The sequence below is a fragment of the Protobothrops mucrosquamatus genome, unplaced genomic scaffold, assembly GCF_001527695.2.
Source record: "Protobothrops mucrosquamatus isolate PMUCROS unplaced genomic scaffold, P.Mucros_1.0 scaffold2528, whole genome shotgun sequence".
In the NCBI taxonomy this organism is placed as follows: domain Eukaryota; kingdom Metazoa; phylum Chordata; class Lepidosauria; order Squamata; family Viperidae; genus Protobothrops; species Protobothrops mucrosquamatus.
Window position 1 is genome coordinate 87,629 of NW_015388590.1, and position 15,092 is coordinate 102,720.

At 41.9% G+C, this 15,092-nt stretch overlaps 1 protein-coding gene across 1 annotated transcript in view; it reads left to right on the forward strand.

Moving 5' to 3' along the window:
- Positions 1–15,092, forward strand: part of TMEM132E (transmembrane protein 132E) — a 101,904-nt gene that overhangs the window by 44,333 nt on the left and 42,479 nt on the right. The window contains exons 2-3 of the mRNA XM_029285924.1: positions 8,257–9,163; positions 11,058–11,198. Coding sequence (XP_029141757.1) covers positions 8,257–9,163; positions 11,058–11,198 — 1,048 coding nt within the window. The remainder of the gene's footprint in view (positions 1–8,256; positions 9,164–11,057; positions 11,199–15,092) is intronic.

Below are 15,092 nucleotides of genomic sequence, written 5' to 3' on the forward strand. Positions count from 1 at the left end.
CTGTCTCCAGAAGCGGTGAATGCTCCAACACTGGAAGTTTTTAAGAAGAAACTGGACAGCCATTTGTCTGAAATGGCATAGGGCAGGGGTGTCGAACTGCTGGCCCGCGGGCCGGTTTCATCATACCAGAGCTGCACCCACCCCATTGCTGGCAATGGCAAAATAGTCCCAATACGTCTCGCGACGTCACGTGATGTCGCGAGTTTGGCATGTCTAGTATAGGGTTTCCTGTCTGAACAGGGGGTTGGACTAGATGATCTCCAACGTCCCTTCCACCACCACCACCACCACCACCACCACCACCATTATTATTATTATTATTATTATTATTATTATTATTATTATTATTATTATTATTATTATTATTATTATTATTATTATTATTATTATTATTATTATTATTATTATTATACATGGAGGGTAAAGAAGACCTCTGTATTAAATTCTGTGCCAAAAATATTGAACACATCTTGTTACATAAAGCTTTTCTTTTTTACATAATTAATTCATAGAAAGCCTTTTGATGCTACTGCATGTAGTAATCCCTCTCAAAAAATGAGTGTTGCTTGTGCATTCCCACTTACAGGATCCTTGGAGAAGTAAATTGGTGAGCAGGGATATCAGTGAGTTCTAGTTTAAAAAAATAGTCAAGATGATAACCACAATGGGGCAATCAAAGCTCTTCCTGTTTTTTATGTGCAGTGCATGGTTTTTTTTAATGAACAGAGTTCAATTATATCATTAGAACTATAATTTTACTTCTTGGATCATATCAAAGACAGCCCTACTGGTGAGGCTATTCCTTCTACATCCTGCTTCCTGCATCCAACCCTGGAGGTTTTTAAGAAGAGATTGGACAGCCATTTGTCTGAAATGGTATAGGGCAGAGGTCCCCAACCTTTTGGGCACCAGGGACCAGTTCCGTGGAGAAAGGTTTTTCTACGGACCGGAGAGTGTATAGTTTTGTGTGCTGCCTGCATCCTGCGGATGGGGCTTTGCTTGTTTGTGCGGACTAGTTTCTGGCATGCCGCTGGTACTGGTCCATGGACCGGGGGTTGGGGATCCTGGTATAGGGTTTCCTGCTTGAGCAGGGTGTTGGACTAGGAGACCTGCAAAGTCCCTTCCAACTTTGTGATTCTGTTATTCTGCTTAGCCGTCTTACCTCTCTGGCAGGCACAATTTCCCTTTGTCTCATTTTCTGAGAACTTGGGGTTCAAAGAGTTGCTTTGGAAAGTGAGATGGGCGACATATAAATTTAATAATACAATAGAAATCATGCTAAAGGCTGAGCTTTGGTTATCATTATGTAATCCTATAAGAACTGTGGTGGTGTAGTGATTAGAATGCAGTATTGTAGGCTAACTCACTGCTCATTGCCAGGAGTTCGATCCTGACCGGCTCAAGGTCCATCCTTCCGAGGTTGGTAAAATGAGGACCTGGATTGTTGGGGGCAAAATGTTGACTCTGTAAAACCCCTTAGAGAGGGCTGTAAAGCACTATGAAGCAGTATATAAGTCTAAGTGCTATTGCTAAGTGCTATCCTCTCAGTTTTATTTTTTGTCACTCAAGGTAGCGTACATAATGTTCCCTCTTTCCATATCGGCCCTGTGAAGTGGGGTGGACTGAGAAAGACTGTTTTATCCCAAGTCACCCTGCTGACCTCCATATCTAAGTGAGGACTACAACTCATGATCTCCCGTTTTTAATCCAGCACCTTAATCACTACACCAAGCAATGCATGCTATTAATATTAGCATCGAAGAGAACGTGGATGAAGTGAAAAATGGTGTCAGAAAGTTTTAAAATGGTAAGGCTGTCAAGATACAGTTTGCTTATAGAGTGGCTATTTAATTTATTTAATACATCACATACCTGGCTATTTGAAGGTTCACCTCTCCTCCTATTACATTCATTTGGTCCATCGGAATGGGAAGGCAGGGTATTTTGTGGGTCCTATCTAGGATTTCATTTGGTGGGACCATGAAAAAGGGCCTTCTTGATGGTGGCTCCTTCTCTATGGAACATCATTCTCCCTGAAGTAGGATTGACCCCCACCTTGTTGCTTTTCCGAAAGTTCATGAAGACATGGTTTTGTCAGTGGGCCTAAGGACCATGAATGGAGATGGATCTGATCAAGTGTTTGATTTGATTGTGTTGTTGCTGCCATGGGCGGAGAGGGATGGGATTTCATGGGTTTTTAATGTTGTAGATGTTAATGTTGTAGGCTGCCCAGAGTCACCTGTGTGTGAGTTGGTTGGCCATATAAATCTGTATAATAAATAAATATTTGGAGATTGCATCAGTGCCTGACAATAAGAGAATAAGATTGTTGATCCTCTGCCCAGAATCCAAACTAGCAAGAGTAAACGCAAACATTACAGGGGGATATAGTATTCCAAAGCAGAATAATAGAATAAGAGTGTTGGAAGGGATTTTGGAGGTCTTCTAGTCCAACCCCCTCATTTGGTAGAATTCTGATTGAAAAGGTACAAGAGGTGTTAATGAGCAAGATTTGAAAATGCAGAGTGGTTTTATACAAAGGAGGGGTTTTATTGTAGAGATCTTTGCCCTTCAGCATGCCATTGAGAAATGCATGACTATGGGAAAGAAAGCTTATTGTACATTTGTTGAAGTAAAGAAAGAATAAGAAAAGTTATTGAAAGCTGTAAGAGATGTATACGAAGGAAGGAAAACATACAAGAATAAATTGAAAGCTTTAGTAAATGGTTCCACGATGAGCTGGAAGTAAAGCAAAGATGTATAATATTCCCTTGGTTGTTTAATGTATAAGAAGTGCTGGTGGTGATATTAGAGGTGTATTGGATGGAAATGAGAATGTATTTGTACTTTCCTATGCAGATGGTGCAGTGTTGCTGGCAGGAAACCCAACTCATTTGGAGGGAATGTTAGATAGATTGCACGATGGCAACAGGGAGTACGGATTTGAACGTTAATGTGTCAAGGACTAAAATAGTTTGACATGGAAAATGGACTGATTATTTATACCTTATACAAAAAAGAACGAAAAATAGAGCCAGTTGATGGATTTGTGTTCCTTAATGGAATGTTTACTAAAGATGAGAAAATGTATGGAGAAATGGTAAGAAATGCAAATATTCTTAGAGTATCTTAAAGTAATCCTTTGTTTGTTATTGGTGACAAGTAATGAATATCCGTGAAAAGGAAAGAAAATTCTGGGTATAATAAGTTTCTTCTGCCCACTTTGTTATAAGGGAGCGAGTGGTGGGTGTGCCAGGAAGAGCGCAATAGTAAATTGAATGCTTTTGGAATGGGATGCCTAACAAAGTGGCTGCACTAAAGCTAGAAGAAATAAGGTCAGCAGTGTAGATGGAATAAAAAAGTAAATAACAAGTACAAACTGAATATGCTGGGGTAGTTTAGCTGCACAGAGAGAGAGTGGATGAAAATTGAATCACAAAATAAATACATAAAGTTACTCCAGAAATTGGTATTCTGTGGAATATGAAAAGAAGAGAAAATGCTTGGATACATGGAAGCCAAACCAATTAGCATTGCTCAGTTATCTTTTATTTAAGTGGGTTTGGGAGTAAAATTGACCTCATTTTCACCCCCAGTGCCAACTATTTTCTTCTAGACTTGCCTTCTGTGACAATGTAGGTTTCTTTCCTGCTGGTTTACTACTTAAAAATGGCCCTTGAAGGCAAGGTGCATTTATTTATTTATCTGATCCCGCTTTTGTTACTTGATAAGTAACTCAAGGCAATGAACAAAATAGTACTTTTTTTCCCCTCCTCTTATTTTCCCCACAATAACAACTCTGTAAGGTGCATTGGGCTGAGAGAGAGTGATTGGCCCAAAGTCACTTAGTTGGCTTTCATGCCAAAGGTCAGACTAGAACTCACGGTCTCCTGGTTTCTAGCCTGGTGCCTTAACCACTAGACCTGTGGTGGCGAACCTATGGCACGCATGCCACAGGTGGCATGCAGTGCCCTCTCTGTGGGCACGCATGCTGTCACCCCAGTCCTAGGCCTTCAGCTGGGTTTTATAAAACCTTTTCGCTTTAGGCCTCTGTCACCGTGTGCAAAAAAACCCGGTTTAATCAATCAATCAATTTCAACTTCTCGGGAAAAAAAAAAAGATCTTGCAAAGTTGGAATTGATTGATTGAACTTTTTAGTCCTACCTAGTCTGCCGTTACCACCACAGCCATGCCCACCCAATGGGTCACACCCACCCAATGGGCCACGCCCACCCAGCACCTGATGATACATAAGTGGGTTTGGGGTTGCAGTTTGGGCACTCGGTCTCTAAAAGGTTCGCCATCACTGCACTAGACCAAACTGGCTCTCAAATTAAGTCTTAAAGTGGCTCTGACCAAAGTCACAGTGTGACTGTGTGGCTATGCTGGCTGAATCTGATAGGAGTTGAAATGTAACATTATTATAGTTTTACAGATTCTCCGTCTCTCATTAAAAATGCCACTAATTTTTAACAGCATGGAAAACCTTTTAAAAAAGATTTTGGCTTCTAGCACCAAAATATTTTGTGTTCCCATCTGTGAACTGGAACCCTTCAGTGCCAGTATTGGATTCAGGGGTAGGAATCCCTGAGTTCTGTTCAAACACAAATACTTGTTTCCTCTTGACAGGAGCTATAAATATGCAGCCACCATCTCTGTTGTACCAAGAGCCGCTGATTGAAGGACACAATCTGCATGCATTTAGGAGGGTTAATGAAGGTGTTTGCATATTAATAGCTCTAATTTTTCCTCTGAGGATGGAGATCAGGGAGGGCAAGCTAAGTCCTCCCTTGTGCAGCTGCTTCCGGCACTTGAATGGTGAAAGGTGCCAGTTAGTGGACCATTCTCCATGGCTTCTTCTAGCCCCAGAGATAATCTGAGCCTCCTACGAACACACAGTCACTTGGTGATCAAAACGAGGCCCCTGGTGCTAGCATAGAGAGGAGGAGGCCAATAATGCTTTGATAATAAGGTAGCGAAAAATGTTTAGAGTGGAGTCGCCACAGGCCAGATTCTGGAGGACTATTTTGTACTGGAGGATAGATAAACAGCGACCTCAGGGTCAGATATACATGTTTCTCCCACATGTTCCCCCATTTTGTGACTTCTTGAAGCCCCATTTGATCCCAGTTGTCCAAAATCAATGATGAAGTTTTCTGACATTCTGAAGTGAGTAAAGGGGCCCTGCGGATTTTACTCCACTAGTTGTTGCTGCTTATAGGGGGCAGTGCTCATCTCTCTTTTAAGGCCATTGAGCCAGTGCTGTCTGAAGACATTTCTATGGTCATGAGGCCAGCATGATGTCACGGAGCACTGTTACCTTCCCACTGAACTGGTACCTATTTATCTACTTGCATTTGTATGCTTTTGAACTGCTAGGTGGGCAAGAGCTGGGGTAAGGACAGGAGCTCACCCCGTCGTGTGAAGCTCGGGTCTCAAACTTGGGCTGCTGGCTTTCCAGCTGACAATCCCAGCTTCTTAACCGCCGCTGAGCCACCATGCCGCCCCCGTTTTCTGAAGTGGGAAATCTACCAAATTGTAGGGTAAGCCCCTGAAACCGCCTTGAAAATTGTAGGGTAAGCCCCTGAAACCGCCTCCTACCAAATATCTCCCTTCGACCAGTCCGCTCCCACAGAGAGGGCCTCCTTAGGGTGCCGTCGGCCAGTCAATGCCGGCTGGCGACCCCCAGGGGGAGAGCCTTCTCTGTGGCAGCTCCTACCCTCTGGAATGACCTACCCCCCGACCTACGTACAACTACGGACCTGCACCTCTTCTGCCGAGCCTTGAAAACCCATCTATTCCATGCGGCCGGCCTGGCGTAGTTTTGATTGGGCTTTGCTAGGGGTTTTATATGGGGTATTTTAGAGCAGGCTTTTTATTCAATATTTATTGTGATTTTTATTATTGCCTGTTCACCGCCCTGAGTCCCGTAAGGGAGATAGGGCGGTATATAAATTTAAATAATAAATAAATAATAAATAAATCGTCCTAATTTTAAAAAGACCCAACCTTTAACCAGGGGGGAAAGACGAGAAAATCCTTTCACCTGTCTGCCTCAGCTCCAAACAATATGATGGACTCTAGCCTTCTGGAGGGCATTCACGAATGGGAAACAGTATGTTGAAATATATAAATTGAATCTGTCCATTTAGTCCAGTCTTCTGGATAACGCCTTCTGAACAACCTTCCTCTGTATGAGAGCTATGGGATGTATTCCACTCCTATTTTGTGGAATAGCCTGACCTTCTCAGGAGTATGTACACCATCACCTTACTGCAGTTCCATACACAGGTTAAATGTTTTATTTCAGCATTATTCACTCCTAGCTGTTTGTTTGTTTATTCGATCTACAGGTAGTCCTTGACTTATATTTGTAATTGAACCCACAATTTTGATCATAAGTCATGATGGTCGTAAAGTCGTAAAGATGGTCATGACCTCATTTTATGACCTTTTTTGCAGCTGTTGTTAAGCAAGCACATTGTTCGCTATGAGATGGTTGTTGCCAGAAACTACAAGTAAATGCCAGTTTCTGGCAAAAACAGGGCGCTGCAAACGGCCGTAAATTTGCCAAGTGCCTAAAATGCGGTGATGTGATGAAGAGACAGACATCATAAGTCCCATTTGGGGATGTGTCCTAACTTTGAACATTCACTAAAATGACTCGTCGTAAGTCAAGGACTACCTGTATACAGCCACCCATCTCAAATATGTGACTGGAAAGGGCTCACAATAAAATAAATAAATACATAATGTAAAAATAAAAACACACAGCAGCCAAGCACTGTAAAAACCACCATCAACGCCAAGAGACCAGTTCCAACATACCCTTTGGGTTCCAGGCCCGGGCATGAAACCAAGTTTTCAAGGCTTACGAAAGGCCAACAGCATTCTGGCCATCTGACTTCAGACAAAATGATGTTCCGTAGGATGGATGCAATGGCAGAAAAGACTCTCCTTCTTTGGCTACTTGGCTAGCCAACGCTACTTAGCTGATGGGACCCAGCGCGTGCCCCTCTTGTCAGTCCCAGTAGGACAGGTAGGAAACATAGGGAAGATAAATTGTGGGTGTCTGCCTATGAAGTAGATTTCAAGGTCAAATTAGTCGATATTCACTCTCAAATAACAGACGCCAACTGTTTCCAAAACAATCTGAGCAATTGGAATAATTTATGTCAGTATTAATTTACGTTATTTGCATCATTACATAATTGACTTCACTTGTATCAACTCAAGTAAATTATGTAATTAAACTATGCTATTGATATGAATGGATGCAAATGAAGTTATATCAAATTGGATTTAATGCATGTTTAGGTATAACAGACATTCCTTCTTTCAACTGATCCATACAATTGAGATTTTTCTTTGTGCAGAAAATGATTTTTGTTGTTCAGAATTTCCATATTGGCCTGAGAAATTTGGGACTTGTGGTCTTAAGATACTTGATGAGTGTTTTGTTAATCAGAGGATGTTGTAATGAAAGGTTAACAGTGTGAAGATAGAAGTAAATGGATTAGCTTTCCCTGTAGCAGGAAAAGTTGGGAATGGAAGAATAGTAAAGAAGAGCATGTGTGGGATAAATTTAGGGTGTTGGATTTGGACTGAAGAAATTTAATGTTTGTTCTGCCTTAGTCAAGGGAGTTTATTGGATGACTTGGGGCCAGTCACTATATCTAAGCCTATCCCACAGCATTGTTGTCTTAAGAAAAATCAGAGAATAGCAGGTGCTCATTTCCTTGGACTCTTTGAATAGGTCTAAATACATTTCCTTTTCTCCTTTTTTTTAAAAAAAACCCTTCAATAACCTTCAATATTCTTTCAACCATAGCAATTTTCAAGATGAGTGGACTTTAATTTCCAGCATGCTGGCTGGGGAATTTGGGGAGTTGAAATCCACACATCTTAAAGTTGCCAAGGTTGAGAAACACTGTCCTTTTTCTAACACATGATGCTTGTGGGGTATAATACAAACATTGCATCAAATCATGTAATAACCAACTGTGAAGTATTACTTAAGGACTAGATGGAATTCTTCAATTGATGTAAAGGACTGAAACTCCAGGATTAGATTTACTTGTTATGGCACCTTCTATGGCAGAGATGGGGAACTATGGTCCCTTTATGACTTGTGGATTTTTCAACTCCCAGAATTTCTGAGTCAGGAATTCCCCACCCCTCTTCTAGGGGATGGGGAGTGTTTAAAAGATGGTCAATACTAACAGCCAATGCTATTTTTTCTCTCTTGTTTTTCAGCTCAGGCCAAAGTCCCCCCTACAAGCTCAGAAGCCCCAGAGGCCTCCCAACCTCCTGCTGCTGCTGTTCTTCCAGTCAGTTACAATCTTTCCAACACCCGCTTGGCATTCTTTCTGAGAGAGACACGGCCGGTACCAAGAGGAAGCAATACCCTTGGCTTGACCCGGTCGGAGCCTTTTGTTGTGTTCCAAACCAAGAAACTACCTGTGCTCAACATCTCTTTGGGACCGTTCAACTCAGGCCTGGTGTTACCCAAGGAGCTGCTGCAGCCATCAAGCACTCTGGAGATACCAGAACGCCTGACAGTGAACTGGAAAGTACGGGCCTTCATTGTTGGCACGCGGGTGCCAGCCAACCAACCCACAGCCCAAGTGCTATTCTATGTGGCCGGACGTGACTGGGATGATTTTGACGTGACCGAGCGGCTGCCCTGTGTACGACTCCACGCCTTCCGTGAGGCCCGTGAGGTCCGGGCCTCTTGCCGCCTTCGGGGTAGCCTGGCCACCTGCCTAGCCCAAGCTGAGCTGCCTCAGGCTTGGTTTGGACCTGCTGCTGTCCCCCTGGGGAGGAGGAAAATGGTGGAGGACATTGAATCAGCTGGAGATGTACAGCAAGTAGAACTCTATTACACGCTTCATGCCCCCGATGCAATGGGGGAGTGTGGGAGCGAACCGATGGGACGGAGAGGTGGGGCCGGTGCGCGGATCGAAGGTCCCACCCAACATCCTCTCCTGCGCATTGGCAGTCTGAGGCTGGTTCAGCCACCGCCCACCCAGCCCTTGCAGGAGCAGCGACTGGATGACAGCATCTTCATCCGACTGCCTGAGAAACCTCTCAAACCAGGCGAGGTGCTCAGTGTCACCCTGTACCTAATGGGCAACTCAACGGTTGAGCACTTCATGCTTAGGTAAGCACTGCAGGGGCCAGGGGTTGTTAAAGGGTCCACAGCACAGCTCTTCATTGCTGTTGGCGTGGTGGCATCAGAACACAGAACACAGAAACAAGATTACCTAAGACTTGAATAAGGAGTTTTAGTGAAACAATTCATTTTGGAATTGATAGAAAAGATTCATCGCTCAGGGTTGAAATGAGGGGTCCTTGGTGCTCTCTCAGGTGCTAACACTGATGGTATTACTTAGGTTGGTAATGAAGCACCTGCAAGAAAACGACCAAGCTCAGACAGCGCCAGGGATCCCTCATTTTGAAATCTTGGAAAACTGCAGTAGGAAGCTCCAGCCCTCTTTTATTAGTGAATTCATTAAAGCAGAGTCTCTTTGAGTATTTGAATCTGTTTTTCCTGTGCTTTTTGCAAGCTGTCGTTTATAAATTACTATCAAAGTCATTTCCCATCTGTTGCTTGTTTATGACTAGTTTCTGCCTTTTATTTCTGAGTCTCCTTGCAACCTCTCACAGGAGCATCCTGGAAAGGTGTGAAAGGTTCTTATATACAGACCTCTAACAAAGTCCATAGCAGTCACTATCTTGTAGACCAAAAATGAGCAATCTGGAGCCTGGATGTTTTAGGCAGCAGGTGGGAGGTTGGGGGAGAGAAGTGCCAAAAAGTACTTTGCAGCTTTGCTGTGCAAATTCTGCTCTCTGTCTTTTGTTACTTTTGTTAAATAAGTCAATTTTCTTCAGTACCTAATATAGTTTCTGTGACATTTAGGCATTCACTTAACCCTACATGGAAGAAAGTGTAAGCCAGAAACGACATAAACAATTCATATTCTAAACACAGAAATTCAGAGGCTCATAAGTAGATGCAGATAGATTATATTATTTATTCATGATTACTTCTATGACAGTGTTGGGCTTTTGGCAAGAATTTATCTTCAAGTTTTCCCCATCAGGATACCCAAATGCGGTTAGGGTCTTTGTTTTGGTTTGATTCGTGAGTCAATTTATATACACCCCAGTTTTTCCATTAAATAAAGCATGAAGAAGTTTGTTACAAATGTTAAAAATTCTAAACAAATAAATTATAAGGCACTATAAGTTGTGAACTTAACAGTGGACATGAGCATCCCAAATGAGGCTGGGATTATATCTCTTTCAAATCCTGAAAAAAAACAAAATTTGATGTATAAGAATTAGGAGGGTGTTCCAATAATTGTGTACTATATGCAGGGTTGCAGAAATATAGATGACCACTTGATGACACCAAAGGCATGTACAGGTAATCCTTGACTTATGACCAGTGACTTAGCTTAACAACCTGGTTCCAAAGTTCTGATGGCCACCCCCCCACCACTCCTGTGATCACATGACCACATGTCAGGCACTCAGCAACCATTTTGTATTTATGTCCATTTGCAGCATCCCATAGTCATGTGACCACATTTTACAACAGTTTTGCTGAAAATTGGTGTTTATTTCTGGTTTTCGGCCATTCCGGCCCATAGCAAATCATTGGTTTGCTTAATGATCATGACGTTCACTTAATGATTACTACAAAAAATTATAAAGTCAGTAACATGGATATCCCGATTTATGGCCATCATAACTTATGAATGTGATGGGCAGGCTCCATTAACGGTCATAAGTTGAGGACTGCCTGAAGATTGCCATCTTGTGAACATCCTGAGATGGCAGCTCTTTCCAAGAATTCAGGTGCCGTAACAACAATGGCACAACAACTTTATAGCCAACTCCAAATGTGATTTTCTTTTCAGTTTAATAAGCTGATGTTGTTGGGCAGTTGAGTGTTATGCCCAAGGAAATGCAGAGGGAGAGAATGGAGGGACCTAAGTTGAGGGTCCTTGAGAAAAAGATGTTGCTCTCTCTTTCTTGTTGCTTGGCAGGGTGAAGGCCAAAAAAGGGGTGAACCTGCTCAAAACCAGATCCAGTCACCACGAGTGGCTTGTGAATTCAGAATTTCAGACAGGCAGCAAACACTCCACTTCAACTGTTGAAGTTGCGTGGATTGGTGGAATTTTGCCCAGGTAAGTCTCTGAATTTTAAGATTCTGCTCCATTTACCCATTTTCTGAGCTGTACGATCTTAGAAAATGTGCCCCCTTTCCCCCTGAAATGTAAGCATATTTGTAATTCAGGATGAAAAAGATTTCAAAGAGTCTTTGGGGAATGAAAGTCCCCAGCAGCTCCTGTGAACTGAAGTTCAGTATGTCGGAAAGTTGTTGATTTGGGGAAGGGGCAAAATTTAGCACTTCCCCAGAGATGAAGGCAAGGCTGATGCAATACCTGGGACTTTCTCTGAGATTTGCAGAAACTAGGACAAGCCCCAACTCACAGCCTGAGCAGAGCTTTAAAAAATAATAAAAGCTATCTTTGACGGAATGTGAAACCTAAGGCATGGATCAAAAGCTGAGTTTCTCTGTAAGAGAAATCTTCTTGGAGAATGGCTGAAAAGTCTTTGTAGTGGGCTTGTTTCATGCTGAGTTCCTCAAGGAGGAAAGAGCCCAGATGAATAGCTTCAATTTCTCTGACTCTGAGATATATGGAAATGAAAGCTGGGAAGCTGGTAGGGAGGAGACGGACAGCCTTGATGCTAAGCAGACCTCAGAAACACCCAGCCTAGAATTAGAATCTGGTTCTGCAAGCACCAGAATTAAAATGTAAGCTATTTGTGGAGGGAGATGCAATAATCTGGCCCTGTGTTTGCCACATCTATTTTTGAGATTAATAGGGAGTCTTTTTATATATAAAAAGTATCTAAATGTATGTTCTCATCAGTGTGATTCCTTTTGAGTCAGTCTTCAAAACCGTGAGGGCTAGAAGCTTAGTTTTTGTTTTAAGTAAATGCAGTGACATGGCCAGGGATCCACTCAGCTGCTACAGTGAATAGATCTTAGGGATGGGTTTTTGGGAGGGATTTGAGAACATGCAGAGAGATCTCGGTTTGAATCTCTGATGTATTGAATGGTGAGGGTGGTAGGGGATAGAGTTTTCCTTATTGGTTTGGACTGGGCTCCTCTCCTTCCAGCCCAGTTCCCTGAATAATTTTTGGCAAATTACTGTTTATCAGTTCAGCCCACTCCACCAAATAATGGTGAAGATAAAGTGACCACAGAACCAGATATACGATCTTGGGTCTTAAGAAAAAAGTTAGGTTATAAATTGAAATAACAGTAATAGGCATAAGCACAATAATAAATAATCACAATAATAAAACTACCAGCAAGAAAAAAAGAAGGAGAAGGAGAAGAAGAGGAAGAAGAGGAGTAGTAGTACTCAAATCACACTCAATGTGTAGACCGCAATGGAACTACATCTACAAGGAGAGAAGTAAGCAGTGGGGTACTCCAAAGTTCCATTTTAGGGCCAGTACTCTTCAACAACTTCATAAATGATTTAGATGAGGTAACAAAAGGGGAACTCATCAAACCTACTAAACTGGCAGGCAGAAGATAGGCTCAAGATCCAGGTGGATCTTGAAAGACTTTGAACACTGGGTCCTATCTAACAAAATTAAATTCAGTATAGAGAAAAATAAGGTTTTAAACCAAATGTACAGGTAAAGATTAGGTGAAACATGGCTCAGTAGCAGTATATGTGAGAAGGATCTCAGAATCCAAGTGGACAATCACATAAATATGAGCCAGCAGTGTACGGCAGTAGCCAAAAAAGCCAATGCAATCCTAGGTTGCATTAATAGAGGGACAGAATCAAGATCATGGGATTTATAAAGCCTTAGTAAGACCACACTTAGAATACTGCATCCAGTTTTGATCACATTATAAAAATGTGGAAAGTGTGGAAAAGAGCAACAAAGATGATTAGAAGGCTGGAGGGTAAAACATATGACGAATGGTTGCAGGAATTGGGTATGTTTAGCTTAGTAAAAAGAAGGACTGATAGCAGTTTTCCAATATTTGAGGAGCTGCCACAAAGAAGAGGGGGCCAACCTATTTTCCAAAGCACCAGAAGGCAAGACAAAAAACAATGGATGGAAACTAATCAAAGAGAGAAGCAACCTAGAACTAAGGAGAAATTTCCTAACGGTGAGAACAATTAACCAATGGAATGGCTTGCCTTCAGAAGTTGTGGATGCTCCATCACTGAAGGTTTTAAAGAAGAGATTGGACAGCCATTTGTTTGAAATGGTATAGGGTCTTGTGGATGAGCAGGGGGTTGGATTAGAAGACCCCCCAAGGTCCCTTCCAATTCTGTTATTCTGTTAAGGGAGGAGAGAATTTTTGTTTCATGTTGTGACCTTTAGAGTCTGTGGGTTGTAATTGAATAGATGAAGCATTTTCTTGCTCCTGCTATTCTACAGACCTGGGAAATTTGCTGTGATACTGGTCCAGCACATGCCAGAATTTATGTTCATTAGGTATTTTTAGCTGTAAGGAGATGAAGAGGTTGGCCATGAACCAGGAGGAATCTGGCTGGCTGGCTCACTCTCAGGCTGCAGATTAAATTCAGCCTTGAAAGATTAAAGTGGGCGATGAATTTAAAGTGATTACCATCACCTTTTAAGAAAACATTCCGATCAAATCTTACAGCAGTGGAAAAGGAAAATGACTTCGGAATACTGGCTTTCAAATCCTTTAGCTTGCTCCTTTTTAGAAGTTTGAACATCAAAGTTTTTGATTGTCGTGACATTTCAACTCTCAGCCTGCTTTCTGGGAAGAGGCTGAACAGAGTAGTGGAGCGAGTGGGGAGCGATGGGACAATCGAGAGGGTAAGGGTGCATCGGTGCTCCTCATTGGGTTTCTGTTCCTCAGAAGAATCAGGACATAACATGTAGAATTTTTTGGATTGTAAAATGTTCTGGTTATAAAGGACACACTATACAGAAAATTTAACTGAGCAGCACATTCCTCTTCTCATTCACATTACATGTGTAACCTAGTTTCTAAATCTATTTGTTTTTTGAGTCCATAGAATACATTGAACTGTAAACTAACCAAGCAGACTGGATTTGCACAGAACAGAGTTGACCCTAGACAAACTTAGCATGGAGTGCAAATGCAGCCAGAAGGCCTTTTATTTGAGCTGATTAACCTTGTCTGGACACAGCTTAGATTTTGTCTGCATTTGACCCCACTGCTTCCCTCTGGCTTTCCTTGGCTCTAGGGGGAAAATTGAAAAGACTCTGCTGGATGACACCAAAGGTTTTCTATCATACATTGCCTTATTTTCCACAAAGGAGAACTGATATCTCCACTAGCAATGTCAGGAGGCAATGCTGACTTTCTGTGGCTTCCCCAAACCAAGAACTGTTTGAGGATAGGGCAGAGATAGAGAGTTTCATTCTTTACCATCATGGTTAATAAAACGAGCTTATCTGAATCAAATCAAAAATCCATTTTATCCGATTTCTTCTTTCTTGGCTTTGATTAAACTGCACCCTGGAAGCTGAAACAGAGGGTAGGAAGGCAATGACCAACTTCATTGTATCTATGTGACGCAGATGGCTGGGGAGTTCTGGGAGTTGAAATCTGCATTTTAAAATTGACAGAGAAAAACTGATCTAGAGTCTAATATTTAAATGTGCACGTGTCTTCCTCTATAAGGGAGATGGGTTGTTTCTAAATACGATAAATAAATATAAATTAAAAAAATATTTTTATTTCCACATGAAGGTTTGATTGGCTAAGTATTACAGTAGGAAGCACAATAAGAGCAGGAGAGTATTATGTGTAGAAAAGCTGGTGAGGAACAGTTGGACCATCCTCATCAAGCCATAACATTCATTGGATAAATTTAGGCTTTCTTTACCAACTTAATGATTTTCAAACATGCTGAATTACAACTCTCCCACCCAGCAGGAGAATGATGGCAGTTAAGGAAGAAATTACTTTCTCTGTGAGGAAGCTCAATGCCTCTGAGTGGTAGAAACAGGACATGAAAGTAAATTATATACAGAGAAGG